General features: G+C 42.1%; 1 protein-coding gene across 4 annotated transcripts in view; it reads left to right on the top strand.

The window, feature by feature from the left end:
• LOC125465171 (contactin-associated protein-like 2) overlaps positions 1 to 19,360 on the top strand; it is a 1,711,179-nt gene that overhangs the window by 1,671,433 nt on the left and 20,386 nt on the right. For all 4 annotated transcript variants that reach the window (XM_048558395.2, XM_048558386.2, XM_059638055.1 and 1 more), the window contains exon 22: positions 17,230 to 17,457. In XM_048558395.2, the coding sequence (XP_048414352.1) occupies positions 17,230 to 17,457 (228 nt within the window). The remainder of the gene's footprint in view (positions 1 to 17,229; positions 17,458 to 19,360) is intronic.

Below are 19,360 nucleotides of genomic sequence, written 5' to 3'. Positions count from 1 at the left end.
GGGTGTACAGCCCAGGTCTTTTTCCCAGGGTAGGGGAGTCCAAAACTAGAGGGTTCAGGTTTAAGGTGAAAGAGGAAAGATTTAAAAGGGACTTAAGGGGCAACTTTTTCACATGGACGGTGGTGTGTGTATGGAACGAGCTGCTAGAGAAAATGGTGGAGACTGCTACAATTATAATATTTAAGAGACATGGATACCTGAATAGGAAAGGTTTTGATGGATAGGGGCCAAATACTAGCAAATGGGAATAGACTAATTTAGAATATCTGGTTGACATGGAAGAGTTGGACCAAAGGGTCTGTTTCCATGCTGTACATCTCTATGCCTCTATGACTCCAAGCATAACACAATCCAGGATAAAGCAGCCTGCTTGATAGATACCCCATCAACCATCATCAATTTTCATTCCCTTTGCCAGTCATGCACAGTGATATCAGTAGGTGCCATCTATATGATGTACAGCAGTAACTCTTTAAGGATCATAGAATCCCTACATTGTGGAAACAGTCCATTCGGCCTAACAAGTCCACACCACCCCTCAGAACACATCCCACCCAGACCCATTCCGCTAATTTCCCACCTAACCTAAACATCCCTGGACACAGCGGGTAATTTAGCATGGCCAATCCACCTACCCTGCACACCTTTGGACTGTGGGAAGAAACCAGAGCACTCGGAGAAAACCCACACAGACACAGTGAGAATGTGCACATTCCACACAGACAGTCACCCAAGGGTTGAATCAAACCCAGGCCCCTGGCACTGTGTGGCAGCAGTGCTAACCACTTAGCCACCGTACTGCCCCAGCCTGGGCTCAACCGGGAGATCCTCTGATCTCACCTTCCGTACCTCTGACCTCTACTACCTACAAGTTCAAGAGCAGCAGATATGGGAAAACATAACCACCGGCTTGTTTCTCTCCAGGGCACACAGCTTTCTGACTGTAACACTATCATTGTTCCTTCATAGCTACTGGGTCACAATCTTGGAACATACTTCCCTAAAAGCATTGTGGGTATATCTACAGCTCAGGTACTGCAGCAGTTCAAGAAGGAGTGGCCAATAAATGTTGGCCTTGCTGGAATGTGCACACCGCATGACTTTTTTTAAAACTCTACATCTACTCAGGTCAAGAAAGTCTACCTTAGAACATAGAACATAGAACATAGAACAGTACAGCACTGAACAGGCCCTTCAGCCCACCATGTTGTGCCGACCATTGATCCTCATGTATGCACCCTCAAATTTCTGTGACCATGTGCATGTCCAGCAGTCTCTTAAATGACCCCAATGACCTTGCTTCCACAACTGCTGCTGGCAATGCATTCCATGCTCTCACAACTCTCTGTGTAAAGAACCCGCCTCTGACATCCCCTCTATACTTTCCTCCAACCAGCTTAAAACTATGACCCCTCGTGTTAGCCATTTCTGCCCTGGGAAATAGTCTCTGGCTATCAACTCTATCTATGCCTCTCATTATCTTGTATACCTCAATTAGGTCCCCTCTCCTCCTCCTTTTCTCCAATGAAAAGGGTCCGAGCTCAGTCAACCTCTCTTCATAGGATAAGCCCTCCAGTCCAGGCAGCATCCTGGTAAACCTCCTCTGAACCCTCTCCAAAGCATCCACATCTTTCCTATAATAGGGCGACCAGAACTGGATGCAGTATTCCAAGCGCAGTCTAACCAAAGTTTTATAGAGCTGCAACAAGATCTCACGACTCTTAAACTCAATCCCCCTGTTAATGAAAGCCAAAAACACCATATGCTTTCTTAACAACCCTGTCCACTTGGGTAGCCATTTTAAGGGATCTATGTATCTGCACACCAAGATCCCTCTGTTCCTCCACACTGCCAAGAATCCTATCCTTAATCCTGTACTCAGCTTTCAAATTTGACCTTCCAAAATGCATCACCTCGCATTTATCCAGGTTGAACTCCATCTGCCACCTCTCAGCCCATCTCTGCATCCTGTCAATGTCCCGCTGCAGCCTACAACAGCCCTCTATACTGTCAACGACACCTCCAACCTTTGTGTCGTCTGCAAACTTGCTGACCCATCCTTCAATCCCCTCGTCCAAGTCATTAATAAAAATTACAAACAGTAGAGGCCCAAGGACAGAGCCCTGTGGAACTCCACTCACCACTGACTTCCAGGCAGAATATTTTCCCTCTACTACCACTCGCTGTCTTCTGTTGGCCAGCCAATTCTGTATCCAGACAGCTAAGTTCCCCTGTATCCCATTCCTCCTGACCTTCTGAATGAGCCTACCATGGGGAACCTTACCTTCTTTAAACATTTTAAGATTTTGATAAAGTAGAACTGAAGAATCTGTTGAAAGGCTTAATTTTTTAACAATGTTTAATAAACTGTTCTTTAAATTTGTTGTGTGTATAAATGGCACAAAGGTGCATTTGTTTAATTGAATTTCCTGGCAGTATTTTCCTGTCTTATTCAGAACTGATTGTATCAAGAGTTTGTATCACAATTTTATCAGAACTGCATTGTCAATACACAAATTTAAATAATGAATATGCTCTTTCCCCTGCCCCAACTGGTTTTCATATTGCAGTATTTCTTTAACTGTGCCTCACAAAAGGGCTGTGTCTTTGAGTTAATGCAGTGCCTGATGTGGCACTAATAATCATTTTAAGATGATGTATCTGCCACTCATATCATGCTTTATAGCACTCCACAGATGACTAGCATATTGGAACAACAAACTAAACCTAAAATGTGAATGTTGGCCCTGTCAGCAGTCCTTATATCCCAAGAATAAAATTACTACAATTTCTAATGCATCATGTTCTGCCTGTTATTCCATCCTGGTTGAAATGAACTTTGAAGTTATGAAATGTGGGAAATGATTTACTTCCTGTTCTGCCTATAAGTTGATTCATTATGTCAAATTAACCGGAAAAGTCAGTGGATTGGTCAGTTTATATTCATTTATTAGAGTAGTAAAGTTAATCACATAAATGAAAAATTGACAAAATGGTGTACTGAGTAACTCTAGTTGTATAATTTTCTCTATGAAACCAGCATGTGTTAATAGAAAATTTTGGAGTTTTCCAACAACTGGTGATAATTTATTTTAATATATTATCCAAGATTTATGAAAGGTTCTCCTGCATCGGATTTTTTTCTCTCTATTCTTTCATAGGATGTGTGTGTCACTGGCAAAGGCAGCATTTGTTGCCCATTCCCTATTCTGCATGAACTGAGTGGTTTCATCAGCCATTTCAGGCAGCAGTTAAGATACAACCGTATTGTTTTTCTGGAGTCACATGTAGGCCAGACCTGCTAAGAATAGATTATTTTTTTCTGTAAAGGACAATACTAATCTAAATGGTTTATTTTACATCAATCAATAATGTTTGCCATGGTCACACTCACTGAGACTAGCTTGAGACCAGGTTGTTTTTATTAACTGAATTCAAATTCAAAGCTACCATTGCATGAGTTGAATCCATGTCACCAGAACATTAGCCTGGATCTCTGAATTACTAGCCCAGTAACGTTACCACTGTGTTCTCAGAGGGTTTGCTGAGTGCCAGGGCCAACTGTTTAAAAGGCCTGCCTCCATCTCTGGGACATCATCCCAGTTGTTTTCTTAAATGTTAGGTTGTCGAACACTTACCCTCACTTTCCGCATGTGTACCATCATCTCAAACACTCCCCATGCCCATTCATGCCAACTCATACCCTTCATACACACCTCATGGCCCATGTTAGAAATCATAGCAACTTAATGGCAACCCATGCTTTCCACCATTCTTTCCTGCACTGTCCATGATAAATCACTCTGTCCATCATGGGCAGGTTTCAGGATCCCTGTTCAAACAAAATAAAATAACAATTTCAATATCTATGATAATAAAGTGTGAAGCTGGGTGAACACAGCAGGCCAAGCAGCATCTCAGGAGCACAAAAGCTGACGTTTCGGGCCTAGACCCTTCATCAGAGCTATAGCTTTCCTTATGAGAAAAATGCCTATTACTGAAATCCCGTTGAAAATTTTAAAAGCTCTTTGAGTAAATCTCAGAAAGCTGAAATACAAGTTTGGTAGGTAATAGAAAATGCAAGCAGAATGTTGGCCTTTATTTCAAGGGGAATAGAGTATTTAATTAGAGAAGTCTTGCTAAGAATTTACAAAACACTAGCTAGACCACAAATAGAATATTGTGAATGGTTTTGGGTTCCTTATCTAAAGAAAGATATACTGGTGGAAGACGCTGTCTGGAGGAGGTTCACTAGTGATCCCAGATATGGAGGAATTTTCAAATGAGAAGAGGTTGAACAGATTAGATCGGTACTCATTAGAGTTCAAAAGAAGGAGAAGTAATCTTATTGAAATGTATAAGACTTTTAGAGGACTTGACATTGTAGCTGCTGAGAGGTTGTTTCCACTTGTGGAAGAGCCTAAGAGCAGCGGGCATAATCTCAGAGTGGAATTTCTTCTGTCAAGGGTTGTGAATCTGTAGAAACCTTTAACACAAAGAACGGTCGAGGCTGGGTTGTTATGTATACTCAAGGCTTTTTTTTAATCAGTAAGGGAATCAAAGCTACAGGTAAAAGGCAGATCAGCCACAAGCCCTTCAAATGAAGGACCAAACTCAGTAGGCTGAATGGCCTACTTCTGTTCCAACATCACGTGGTCTTAAGGACTTACATTTTGGCTTACATTTATTCCCAGAAGTCTGAATGACCTCTATTGACTAATAGTTATCAATTAACCATGCATCATAACAGCCTGTGAGCAACCTTATTAAAACAAAATAAACTGTATTCATACCCCACAAGTTGCAAGCTCAGACTGGGCCACATCCCAAGTTCCAGTTAAGATCCAATATTCTTTTGTTTGTTGTAGATAAATTGATTAATATTACAATTGCCAGTTTAATTCGACTGTGCTTAAATACATTTAAAATGTCAATTCTCTCTAAATTTCTTACATGTAATTTGGTTTAATTTACAGTTTGAACATATTGAAATCAAAACCTTGAACCAAGTAGCCTTTCAATAGTATCCTTTCTACTTCCCCCGCTGAAGATTATCCATTCAGTTACTTTGACATGTGTAATGAGATATTTAGATCTATAAATCAGTTCTGCCACACTTATTCTGATAATACGTACTATGACACACTTGCCACTGTGATATTAAAAGCCTGAAAGGAAACTGTCTTCACACCGAATGTTGTGACTCAAAGGAAATGATATAGAGTTGTAATTGAAATCGCAGTTCCTGTTGCAGAACCAGAAACAACTCAGGCCAAATAGCCTCATTCTGTGCAGTAAATTACATCATCTATTTTGCACAATCTTTACCAGTTTTCATAATTCAAATGCATTTTTGAAAAACTAATTACTTAATGTAACACAAAACCTGAAGTTTTCGTATTTCCAACAGTAATAATTCAATTTTCACATTACCTGCAAACAAGTAGATTGAGCATTAACTTCTGACTGATCAAAGAAGTAACCTGATCACAGGAATTTAATGCAGAAATGGTGTAAGAAACTCATTGCTTACACTGAGGAAAACTGTCAAATGCTTCATACAGTAGGTTAAACATTTATAATAATATTATCAATTAGGTACCTCATGTCACAAATTTTTGGAATGTGTTGCCTTTTCCAGTGCACCATAGTTGGGCCTAGCCATTTGGCAATGCAGGAAAACATTGTTTTGTTTCTGTAGGAAAACAAATTATTTCTAAAAGAACATGATAAAGTGTGGAGCTAGATGAACACAGCAGGCCAAGCAGCATCTCAGGAGCACAAAAGCTGACATTTCGGGCCTAGACTCTTCATCTGATGAAGGGTCTAGGCCCGAAACATCAGCTTTTGTACTTCTGAGATGCTACTTGGCCTGCTGTGTTCATCCAGCTCCACACTTTATTATCTTGGATTCTCCAGCATCTGCAGTTCCCATTATCTCTTTCTAAAAGAATATTTATTTTACTATTGTGTTGTACACATAAAATATTTCAATATTATGGTCCCATATTGGATTAAATGAAGCATAACAAGGCTTACATTTATTCTCAGAAGTCGAAACGATCTCTCGTGGCTAATATTTATCAATCAACCATGCAGCATGACAGCCTGTGAACACTACTCCCAGCTACCCCTCTGACCAGACCCAACTAACGTCGCCACCTGACCTGACCTGACTATTTCTCTTTCATACCAGACCTGACTGGGGCACCCAACTAGTCACTGATCCAACCTGACTATCTTCAGAACATCCAATTAAGCCCTCAGACATAATTGATTACCCCCGACACAATGGGTAATGGACCAACCTACCACCTCATCCACCAACTCACATATCCACCTGTCAAACAATTACTTACCCATCACCCACTTAGCCTCCTACCCACCTATCACGCTTGTGTCCCATTATTCACCTACACATTCTACCAACCTATTTATCTTTTCAGTCAATCTCCCATTCACTAATATTCAAACTGTACCTTTAAACTTACTTTATCAGCAGATGATGTCTTAAAAAGGGGTCATATCCAGTGCTTCTTCAACTTTACTCCTATCCAACACAGTTTTTCAAGGCTTGTTATGCTATGCATTTATATGAGAGCTCTGCTTGGACGAATTTAAAGGATCCGCATTGAGTCACAGGAATCAGCAAGCACAGCAGAAATGCGACAACCATTGCTGCTCATCAGATTTTAAGTCTTTTAGTGTTATGTAGGCAACAGGTATGCAGGCACTTCTCAATGACAGAAATGAGAGTGTGTTGACAGTTGGCAAGGATTGAAGGCTACCATCAAGATAGACAATAGACAATAGGCACGGGAATAGGCCATTCGGCCCTTCGGGCCAGCACCACCTTTCATTACGATCATGGCTGATCATCCACAATCAGTATTCCTGTTCCTGCCTTATCCCCATAACCCTTGATTCCACTATCTTTAAGAGCTGTATCCATCTCTTTCTTGAAAGTCTCCAGAGACTTGGCCTCCACTGCCTTCTGGGGCAGAGCATTCCATATATCCACCACTCTCTGGGTCAAAAGGTTTTTCCTCAACTCTGTCCTAAATGGCCTACCCCTTATTTTTAAACTGTGTCCTCTAGTTCTGGACTCACCCATCAGCAGAACCTTCTTCCTCCAGAGTGTCCAATCCCTTAATAATCTTATACAACTCAATTAGATCCCCTCTCATCCTTCTAAACTCAAGTGTACACAAGCCCACTCGCTCCAACCTTTCAACATATGATAGTCCCACCATTCCTGGAATTGACCTCGTGAATCTATGCTGTACTCCCTCAATAGTAAGAATGTCCTTCCTCAAATTGGGAGACCAAAACTGCACACAATACTCCAGGTGCGGTCTCACCAGGGCCCTGTACAGCCCCAGAAGGACCTCTTTGCTCCTATACTCAATTCCTCTTGTTATGAAGGCCAGCATGCTATTAGCTTTCTTCACTGCCTGCTGTACCTGCATGCTTCCTTTCATTGACTGGTGTACAAGAACACCTAGATCTCGGCATACTTCCCCTTTACCTAATTTGACTCCATTGAGATAGTAATCTGCCTTCCCGTTCTTGCCACCAAAGTGTATAACCACACATTTATCCACATTAAACTGCATCTGCCATGCATCCGTCCACTCACCTAGCCTGTCCAAGTCACCCTGTATTCTCATAACATCCTCCTCACATTTCACCCTGCCACCCAGCTTTGTGTCATCAGCAAATTTGTTAATATTACTTTTAATGCCTTCGTCTATATCATTAATGTATATTGTAAACAGCTGCGGTCTCAGCACCGAACGTTGTGGTACCCCACTGGGCCATGATCACCGCCTGCCATTCCAAATGAGATCTGTTTATCACTACTCTTTGCTTCCTGTCAGCCAGCCAAATTTCAATTCAAGTCAGTACTTTGCCCCCAATACCATGTGCCCTAATTTTGCTCACCAATCTCCTTTGTGGGACCTTATTAATGGCTTTCTGAAAGTCCAGGTACACTACATCCACTGGCTCTCCCATGTCGATCTTCATAGTTACATCCTCAAAAAATTCCAAAAGATTAGTCAATCATGATTTCGCCTTCGTAAATCCATGCTGACTCTGACCTATCCTGTTACTGCTATCCAAATGAGTCATAATTTCGTCTCTTATAATTGACACTAGCATCTTTCCCACCACTGACGTCAGGCTAACTGGTCTCTAATCCCCTGTTTTCTCTCTCTCTCTCTCTCTCTCTCTCTCCTTTCTTGATAAGTGGGACAACATTTGCCACCTTCCAATCAGCAGGAACTGACCCTGAATCTAAAGAACATTGGAAAATGATTACCAATGCGTCCACGATTTCCAGAGCCACATCTTTAAGTACCCTGGGATGCAGACCATCAGGTCCCGGGGACTTATCAGCCTTCAGACCTAACAGTCTATCCAACACCATTTCCTGCCTAATATAAATTCCTGTCAGTTCATCCATTACCTGAGGTCCTTCAGCCACTACTGCATCTGGGAAATTGTTTGTGTCTTCTCTAGTGCAGACAGATCCAAAGTATCTATTCAAATCTTCTGCCATTTCCTTGTTCCCCACAATAATTTCACCCGTTTTTGACTTCAAGGGCCCAATTTTAGTCGTAACCATTTTTTTTTCTTTTCACATACCTAAAAAAGCTTTCACTATCCTGCTTTATATTTTTGGCCAGCTTGCCTTCATACTTCATTTTTTCTCCGTGTATTCCTTTTTAGTTATCTTCCGTGGCTCTTTAAAACCTTCCTAGTCCTCCGGCTTCCCACACATCTTTGCTATGTTATACTTCTCTTTTATCTTTATACAGTCCTTAACTTCCCTCGTCAGCCACAGCCGCCCCTGCCTCCCCTTAGGATCTTTCTTCCTCTTTGGAATGAACTGATCCTGCGCCTTCTGCATTATATCCAGAAATACCTGCCATTGTCGTTCCACTGCCATCCCTACTAGAGTACTGAACCATTGAACTTTGGCCAGCTCCTCCCTCATAGTTCCATAGTTCCCTTTGTTCAGCTGCAATACTGACACTTCCGATTCTCCCTTCTCCTGCTCAAATTGCAGATTAAAACTTATCATATTATGGTCACTACCTCCTAATGGCTCCTTTAATTCAAGGTCCCTGATCAAATCCAGTTCATTGCACAACACCAGATCCAGAATTGCCTTCTCCCTGGCAGGCTCCAGTACAAGCTGTTCTAAGAATCCATCTCGGAGGCACTTCACAAACTCCCTTTCTTGGGGCCCAGTACCATCCTGATTCTCCCAGTCTACCCGCATGTTGAAATCTCCCATAACAACTGTAGTAATACCTTTGCAACAGGCCAATTTCAACTCCTGATTCAACTTACACCCTACATCCTGACTATTGTTTGGGGGCCTGTAGATAACTCCCATTAGGGCCTTTCTACCCTTAGAATTTCTCAGCTCTATCCATACTGACTCTACATCTCCTGATTCTATGTCCCCCTCGCAAGGGACTGAATATCATTCCTCACCAACTGGTCCACCACACCCCCTCTGCCCATCAGTCGGTCCTTTCGATAGAACATATCGCCTTAAATATTCATTTCCCAGGCCCTGTCCACTTGAAGCCGCGTCTCAGTAATCCCCACAACATCGTATTTGCCAATTTTCAACTGAGCCTCAAGCTCATTCACTTTATTTCTTATGCTTCGTGCATTCATGTATAATATTTTAAATTTAGACAATAGGTGCAGGAGTAGGCCATTCGGCCCTTCGAACCAGCACCAATAGACAATAGGTGCAGGAGTAGGCCATTCGGCCCTTCGAGCCAGCACCAATAGACAATAGACAATAGGTGCAGGAGTAGGCCTTTTGTTACTCCCCTCACCCTTCCTATCAATCCCTATTTAACTTGGCCATACTGTACGATCCCTTCTTGAGTTTTCTGCTCCGTTGATTCTGTTGTCTTTCTTAACTTCTCTTATTCTCACCTTCCCTTGCACTTCATTCTTAAATTTCCAGTTTGTCCCCTACCCCCACTACGTAGTTTAAACACACCTGTGTTGCAGTGACAAACTATCCTGCCAGAATGCTGGTCCCCCACCTATTAAGGTGCAACCCATCCAGCTTGTACAATTTATCCTTTCCCCAAAACGTACCCCAGTGATCCAAGAATTTAAATCCTTGCTTCCGACACCAGTTCCTCAGCCACAAGTTCAAGTCCATTATCTCCCTGTCCCTGCCCTCTCCAGCCCGAGGATCTGGAAGCAAACTGGAGATAACCACCCTGGAAGTCCTGCTTTTCAGCCTTCTGCTGAGTTCTCTGAGCCCCGCTGTAGAATGCCCCTCTTTTTCTTCCCAATGTCATTTGTGCCGACATGCACCAACACCTCTGGCTCTTCACCTTTGCCCTTGAGGATTCCCTGCACGAGGAAGGCAACACACCATCCTCAAATCCCACCTGTTGCCGCAGAAACCCCTTTCAGTCCCTCTCACTATGGAGTCCCCTATTACCACGGCTCTGCATGATGTCTGATTCCTCAGCCCTGCCTCTGTGCCAATTTTCGACTCGCAGACCTGTCCGCCTCTTGGACTGGCAGTGTCGTCTGTCTTGACAGTTTCCAAGAGAGTCAACCTGTTTACGAGAAGTACTTCCCCCGGGGTCTCTTGTACTTCAATCATCTCTTCCTTCCTCATCGACATCCCTCTTCTCTCTTCTGGTATCCTCGGTGTAATGACCTCGCTGAAGGTCCTGTCCAGAAAATTCTCGTTCTGTCGGATGAGCCTGAGGTCATCTAGTTCTTTCTTCAGCACTGCAACATGCTCCTTCAGAAGCTGAATGTGTACACACTTCCCACAGCAATAGGAGCCAGAGGCACCATCAGTGTCCCTGACCTCCCACATCATGCACACAGCACACTGAATCAGCTTGGCAGTCATGTCTTCACCTCTTCAACTGTGGTGTAATCTCCTCACTTAGCCTCTTCGCCGAAGACTCCTACTGAAATCCTTTGGTTAAAAGTACAACATCTCCCCATGTTTGCATAGGTTTCTTCCCAGTCCACAGTTTCCTCCCACAATCCAAAGCTATGCAGATTAGGTGGATTGGCCATGCTGAATTGCTCATAGTGTGCAGGGATGTGCAGGCTAGTTGGATTAGTTATGGGAAATGCAGTGTCGCAGCGATGGAGTGGGGTATGTCTGGACGAGATGCTCTTGGGAAGGTCATTGTGGACTTGATGGGCCAAATGGCCTGCTTCCACACTATAGGGGTTCTATGATTATATCTAGATGCCAATTTATTTAAGAAACTGAATTGTAGCTGAATTGTAATAGCCATGGATTTCAACTATGGTGCAAGGTAACATGTTTGTGTATGTTATCAACTGATATGCAAATAACTAAGGAAAATTCACACTAGTTTCTCTTTTGTATAAATACTGTGATTAACGATGTAAGATATTATATTTTGGGATTTGAATTTTAAAATAGAGGCATCTGGTTGTAGGTCAGTTCTGTGTAAGTATGTTTTTAAGCAGGTCAGAATGTCATTTGGACAGTGAACTAAGTGCATCAGTTCCAAAATGCAGAATATTGTTGAATAAATAAAGTTAATATTACAACAGGAAATTTAAACCTATGTAAACTTATCAAAGCAATCGGTTTAGTTTTGACTTCAGAACAGAAGGTTCAAAGTCGTAGTGCAGAAAATTCAAGTTTTCAGTCCAGGGAACAAGTCACCTCAGCAGAAATAATTTCTAGGTTGTGGTATTTCCAAATCCGGGAGAGCTTTTATGTAATTCCTCAAGTTGTGAAAACAGAGCAACTTCAGAGCATCAGAATTGTGAAGGCTTCATGCCAGCAGATTCATAATGGAATATAAAACTGTTTTCACAGTAAAAAGGAAAGAAACGGGGAAGATCCTATTAAGTAAAGATTTAAAAAGCAGAATTGATATTTTCTGGAATTGAGTATCTGCAGAAGTATAATGTTAGAAAGTCAGTTAAAATTTTTTTCTGATGTTTGTTTAAGATCATTCTATTGTCTTCAGTGTATAGCGTAAGAGATCACATTTATTTGGGCTTTGATAATGAGAAATGAGAGAAAAAAAAAGACACCCTCTTAAAACAGAGAAAAAGTAGAAGGAAACAAATGCTGCAAATCACAAACAAACACACATATTGCTGGGAAAACTCAGCAGATCTGGTCACATCTGTGGAGAGAAAGCAGAGCTAACATTTCGGGCCCAGTGACCCTTCTTCACTGGAGTTGTTTGCAGACTTAGGCAAACAAGTGAAACTCAATGGTGCTTATGAAAAAAAATGCTTTATGGGGATAATGAATCCAGACAAAGCAGCACCTCTTTTATGTGGTTAGGGCAATTTAGCTCAGAGATAGTCTTTTGATTGCCAGTTGTCATTGGTTCAGTATGGCAAAATGCCTCTGTTTTGTCGGGTTGCAATTTAACATAGACTATGTAAGCACAGTGACAGAGAGAAGCAAGGAATCTCCAAAGCCAGCTGCATCAACCTTTCTCTCCCTCATTCGTATATAAAGTTGCTATCTCCTTATTTCTGTTGAAAGGAGCATAAAAACCACATTTAAAAGCATTGAAAGAAATAACTGTATGACCCAGAGATGTAAAGAAAGAACCTGGGTTTTTCACATCATGACATCTGCCAAGATGAAAAGTCAAAATTCAGATGAAATTCTTGACCTTTGTCAGTTCAGAAATAGGAAGGAACTTGAGCTATCCTTGAAACTTGAAATCAATAGGTAAATTGATCAGGAGCACTGACATTTTGGTGTGGATTTCTGTTACAATCATTCCTTGGACCATGCTAATTCAATGGTTTCTGATAACGTGTGTACAGTTAGCTGGCTGAACAGACTAACAATTCTACAAGCTGAAGAAAATTATTTCAATCATAAAACATGAATTTAGAAGTTTTAAGCATTGTAGTTGAACTGTTACATGAAATATGCTTGGCCAAATTTAATCCATTATGCAGTCACCAATGTGCTCATTCTTTACAGGAAATAACAGAGAAATGAAATGAAACAAGCTGCTTCATTCTATTAATTCTAGTTAAATGGTAATGAGAAATAATAGACTCATCAGATTTAATTTGACCTCTGAAACTTGAAACTTGACTTACATAATCTTGATATCAACAACATGCATTAAATGGGTACGGTTAGTTGGTTGTTTATTTACCCTTTAAGCAATAGTACCATAGTTTCCAGTAATGGCTTTCAATAAATTTTTAAAGAATCAAGTTATCATTTGAATTAAAGTACGACACCGATGTAATATAAATTGCAGTTCTACGTTATATAATATCATACACAGTTTAAACAGAAAACAAAAGATAACTAAAGTCAGCCTCATGTAGGGATTTGAACACTGTCAGTCATAATTGGGGTTAAGCTCCCATCAGTTTGGAAAATAACAAACATGGTTCATCATTCAAGAAAGAGACTTGAAGTAGGAAACAATTGGCTAATTACCTTCATATCTGTCAAAGGGAAAATACAGGAAGCTATTAAAATGGGGGTTACAGAGGGGCACTTAGAAAGTCTCAATGATGATTTCATGAAAGAGAAATCATGTTTGACAAATTTATTGGTGTTTTCTGACAAAGTAAAAAAATAGTTCATTTTATCCTTCTTCCTTTATATAAAAAAATTCTATCGAAGGCTGCAATGTTAAAAAAAAATAGCTGGAAGACAACATGTTAGTATGAGTTGAGGATTGGCTACCTAATTGGAAATGGAAAGGAGGTACGAATGGGTCATGGTAATAAAATGTGAGGCTGGATGAACACAGCAGGCCTAGCAGCATCTCAGGAGCACAAAAGCTGACGTTCCGGGCCTAGACCCTTCATCACAGAGGGGGATGGGGTGAGGGTTCTGGAATAAAGATCGGGAGAGGGGGAGGCGGACCGAAGATGGAGAGAAAAGAAGATAGGTGGAGAGGAGAGTATAGGTGGGGAGGTAGGGAGGGGATACATCAGTCCAGGGAAGACAGACAGGTCAAGGAGGTGGGATGAGGTTAGTAGGTAGGAGATGGAGGTGCGGCTTGTGGTGGGAGGAAGGGATGAGTGAGAGGAAGAACAGGTTAGGGGGGCAGAGACAGGCTGGACTGGTTTTGGGATGCAGTGGGTGGAGGGGAAGAGCTGGGCTGGTTGTGTGGTGCAGTGGGGGGAGGGGACGAACTGGGCTGGCTTTGGGATGCGGTGGGGGAAGGGGAGATTTTGAAGCTGGTGAAGTCCACATTGATACCATTGGGCTGCAGGGTTCCCAAGCGGAATATGAGTTGCTGTTCCTGCAACCTTCGGGTGGCATCATTGTGGCACTGCAGGAGACCCATGATGGACATATCATCTAAAGAATGGGAGCGGGAGTGGAAATGGTTTGCGACTGGGAGGTGCAGTTGTTTATTGTGAACTGAGTGGAGGTGTCCTGCAAAGCGGTCCCCAAGCCTCCGCTTGGTTTCTCCAATGTAGAGGGAGCCATACCGGGTACAATGTATACAGTATACCACATTGGCAGATGTGCAGGTGAACCTCTGCTTAATATGGAAAGTCATCTTGGGGCCTGGGATAGGGGTGAGGGAGGAGGTGTGGGGGCAAGTGTAGCATTTCCTGCGGTTGCAGGGGAAGGTGCCGGGTGTGGTGGGGTTGGAGGGCAGTGTGGAGCGAACAAGGGAGTCACAGAGAGAGTGGTCTCTCCGGAAAGCAGACAAGGGTGGGGATGGAAAAATGTCTTGGGTGGTGGGGTCGGATTGTAGATGGCGGAAGTGTCGGAGGATGATGCGTTGTATCCGGAGGTTGGTGGGGTGGTGTGTGAGAACGAGGGGTATCCTCTTTGGGTGGTTGTGGCAGGGGCGGGGTGTGAGGGATGTGTGGCGGGAAATGCAGGAGACACGGTCTTGGGTATCTGGGATGTGCGGGAGTGGAATGCCTCATCATGGGAGCAGATGCGACGGAAGCAGAGGAATTGGGAATAGGGGATGAAATTTTTGCAGGAGGGTGGGTGGGAGGAGGTGTATTCTAGTTCGTCCCCTCCCCCCACTGCACCACACAACCAGCCCAGCTCTTCCCCTCCACCCACTGCATCCCAAAACCAGTCCAGCCTGTCTCTGCCTCCCTAACCTGTTCTTCCTCTCACCCATCCCTTCCTCCCACCCCAAGCCACACCTCCATCTCCTACCTCCTAACTTCATCCCACCTCCTTGACCTGTCCGTCTTCCCTGGACTGACCTATCCCCTCCCCACCTCCCCACCTATACTTTCCTCTCCACCTATCTTCTTTTCTCTCCATCTTCGGTCCGCCTCCCCCTCTCTCCCTATTTATTCCAGAACCCTCACCCCATCCCCCTCTCTGATGAAGGGTCTAGGCCCGAAACGTCACCTTTTGTGCTCCTGAGATGCTGCTTGGCCTGCTGTGTTCATCCAGCCTCACATTTTATTATCTTGGATTCTCCAGCATCTGCAGTTCCCATTATCACTGATACGAATGGGTCATTTTCAGTTTGGCAAAATGTGTCAAGTGGCTTATTGCAAGTGGAATGGAATGTAAATATAATAATGCTTTGCCACAGTTGAGCAGAGTGCTCATGAGGTGATTCAGGAATATTGTGTATAATTTCAAGTCTCCTTTTTTTAACAGAAATGTAAGTGTATTGAAAGAAATTTGCAGACTTACCCTACAGTGAGTATAAAATTTGGAAAGGCAGAAGCTTCATGTCTAATTAACATAGGAACTGAGGTAAACATCTTGCTGAGGGGTCTGAACAGAATTTTATCACTTTATTTGCATAGGTCAGGCACCCTCTATCATGGAGACATTTAGCTGTCCCCATCTACAATTAATCAATTTTTCACAGCTCGACGTTCCTGGTTGTTCATCAAAAGTCTAGTGGAAATAAGGAAGCTGAGAATACCTGCAGTGTTGGGGTCAAAGATATATCCAAGTGTTCCTTGGATATATCTTTGACCCATATATGGTGACTTTTGTGAGCAGCATATTCTGAGGTCATTAGAGAACCTCTGGAATCTTTGAGCTTGCCCTGCACACTCGTCTATTAGCATATGTAGCACCCCCAAGAACAGTTTCAGTAACTACCCAAGAATGCTCCTGCCTAATATAGTACTATTTCCATATCAACTGTTGTCCAACACTCCCACTTCTTTGTGCACCTCTTATTCCTCATTTCTGCTTCTATATACAGATGACTATGCTCCTGCCAATTTAGTTTAGAGTCACCTCAACCTCACCAATGAGTCCTGACGAAGGGTTTCAGCCCAAAACATTGACTTTCCCACTCCTCAGTCGTTGTCCAACCAGCTGTGCTTTACCAACTCCACATTTATTGACTCTAGCTTCCAGCATCTTAAGCTGTTACTGTCTCCACACCAATGAACTTTCCTGAGAGGACATTAACCTTGTCTTAGTAAGGTGTAATCCATCATTTTGAATAGTTAGAATTTGGATTAGCTGACCATTTTTAGATTCCATTCGCTAATAACTAATAAGGTCAAAGAAGATATTTTAGGAACATGATGTGGCTGAAGAAATAATTTCTTCATCTATCCATAACCAATCCCAATAAAGCACTCCCTTGTGCACCATGCATTGATAATCTAAATCTTCCTATTTCTCCTCTTGCTGTCCTGTGGCAGTGAGGTGAATGCAGAGTTTACAACTTTTGAGGACATAACTCTTAAACATTTTCCTTTACTGTATAGGGGCAAGTGAATCCAGAGAACTTCCCACCTCTGCACCCCTGAATTTTGGATGGTTGCTGGTATAACCCAAAGAGAGCTGAATGATTGGGCCTTTATTGTAAGAATGGAAATAGGTGCTGTAATTGTTATATTAGAATGCAGATTGCAACTTCTCCTTTTCAGCATCACCAAATGAATACTTATTAGATGAATGCTTATCAATTTGCAAACATCCCCAACATGTAAAATAACCCATTACAATACAGTGATAGTAGGAACTGCTGATTCCAGAGTCTGAGATAACAAGGTGTAGAGCTGGATGAACACAACAGGCCAGGCAGCATCGGAGAAGCAGGAAAACTGATGTTTTGGGTCTGGACCCTTCTTCAGAAAATCAGACTTACCTAGCTTGCTGCATTCATCCAGCTCTACACCTTGTTATCTCACTACAGTACAGTGCCCATTTTCAGAATGAATCTGATACTCAATGCTTATTTTAACTATCTTTTGTGATCATTCCAGAAATTGGAAACATTGACCAGGAGGTACAGAAGTACAATACTCCAGGCTTTGTCGGCTGTCTGTCACGAGTTCAGTTCAATGATATTGCACCACTCAAGGCTGCACTGAGACCCAGCGCCTCTTCACTAGTCAGTGTCCAAGGAGAATTTGTTGAATCAAATTGTGGAGCATCCCCTTTAACCATTTCACCAATGCCAGCTGCAACAGATCCATGGCATTTTGGCTCAGGTATGATATAGTAGTATCTAAAATAAAAACTGTTTATTATTTCACTTTTATGTTTAATGCTAATCTTCTAATATTTGAAGAATAAGTTTGATTTTATTGCCTGGACAGTGAGAAAAATTGAGATCAAAGATTGCTCATCCATTATAAGTCCACCAAGTTTTCTGTGCATTTGTTGGAAAGCTGCATAGTTGAAATTCTATTGTTAAATTGTAATAAGTTGCTCCCCACACACCATGTAAATTAAATTCATAACAGGGTATATTTATTAATTTGGCACCAATCTTGAACAGCATTCAGCATGTGAGATTACTGACATGACTCAGATGTATATAGTTCTCAGTATTCATCAGTATTCATAGAATAGTAGCAGTCATTGCTTTAAATATTTGGTCAGTCACTATTTTTTATCTATTTAAAATTAAATTTCCAAGCTTCATTTTGCAGTAACAACACTGATATTTGCAAATTTGCTTTGACTCTTTACAGGATTTAAGTATGGTTTTTCTATAGTGTGGTATATATGGCCGTTACCCTATTTCCCATGTCAAATGTTAGCAGCATTTTAAAAAATCATTACTCATCTATCACCCAAACAACTTGTAATAAGCATTGTAACATCTTAAAGGCATTATTAGACCCCTGAACACAAACCACCTGCCCATCTACAGCTCAGCAAATTTGTATTCGGAATGACCCTAATTTCCATGAATTCTAAACTTACCAAGTTAGCAGGAGATGTATAACAATGACCCGGAACTTGAAAATAAGCACCTTGTCTTTAAGGGAATATATTGTCCAATTAATGTACACAATTCATGATGTTATAGCTATCAGCTGAAGATCTCCATAATATTGGTGACCTTATCCTAAAGTCAATTGAAGAACTAGGGTGACAGATGGTTCTAATTTGGATTGTTTTATTCATTCATGGCACATGGGCATTGCAGGCTTGCCACCATGTATTGCCCACTCCTAGTTGCCCTTGCGAAGATGGTGGTGAGATGTCCTCTTGAACTGCTGCAGTCTGTAGGTGGATCCATGTGTCCTGAAGGAGGGAATTCCAGGATTTTGAACCAGCAACTGCAAGGGAACAACAATATGTTTCCAAGTCAGGATAGTGAGTGGCTTAGAGGGGAAATTGAAGGTCATGGTGCTCCAATATATCTGCTTCCCTTGTCCTTCTCGATGGAAGCAGTCATGGTTTTGGAAACAGCTATCTAAAGATCTTCGGTGAATTTCTGAAGTATATCTCGGAATAGCTGGTATACACTACTGCGACTGAAAGCCAGTGATGGAAGGAGTTGATGCATGTGGATGTGATGCCAATTAGGCAGCGGCTTTGTCTTGGGTGTTGTCAAACTTTCTGAGTGATTTTGGAACTGCGCTTATCCAGACAAGTGGATGTATTCCATCACACTCCTGACTTGCACCTTGCAAATAATGGACAGACTTTGGGTACACGGGAGGTAAGTTACTTGCTGCAGTATTCCTAGCCTCTGACCTGCCCTTATAGCCATTGTGTTCATGTCATAGGCTCAAGTGAGTTTTTCATCAATGGTATCTCCTAGCATGTTGATAGTGGGAATTCATTGATAGTAATGCTATTGAATGTCAAGGAGCAGTGATTAGATAGTCTCTTATTGGAGATGGTCAGGGTCTGGAATTTATGTGGTACAAATGTTAATTGCCATTAGTCAGCCCAAGCCTGGATATTGTCTAATTCTTGTTGCATTTAAACATGGACTGCTTCAGTATCTGAGGAGTCACAAATAAAGCTGAACATTAGGCTATCATTGGTGAACATCCTCACTTCAGACTTTTTGATGGAGGGAAAGCCCTTGATGAAGCAGCAGAAGATGGTTGGGCCTAGGAAACTACCCAGAAGAACTTGTGTAGAGATGTC

This window comes from Stegostoma tigrinum, chromosome 2 (genome assembly GCF_030684315.1).
Source record: "Stegostoma tigrinum isolate sSteTig4 chromosome 2, sSteTig4.hap1, whole genome shotgun sequence".
In the NCBI taxonomy this organism is placed as follows: Eukaryota; Metazoa; Chordata; class Chondrichthyes; order Orectolobiformes; family Stegostomatidae; genus Stegostoma; species Stegostoma tigrinum.
The sequence above is the reverse complement of the archived record's forward strand: the minus strand, read 5'-3'. Positions and strand labels throughout refer to the sequence as shown.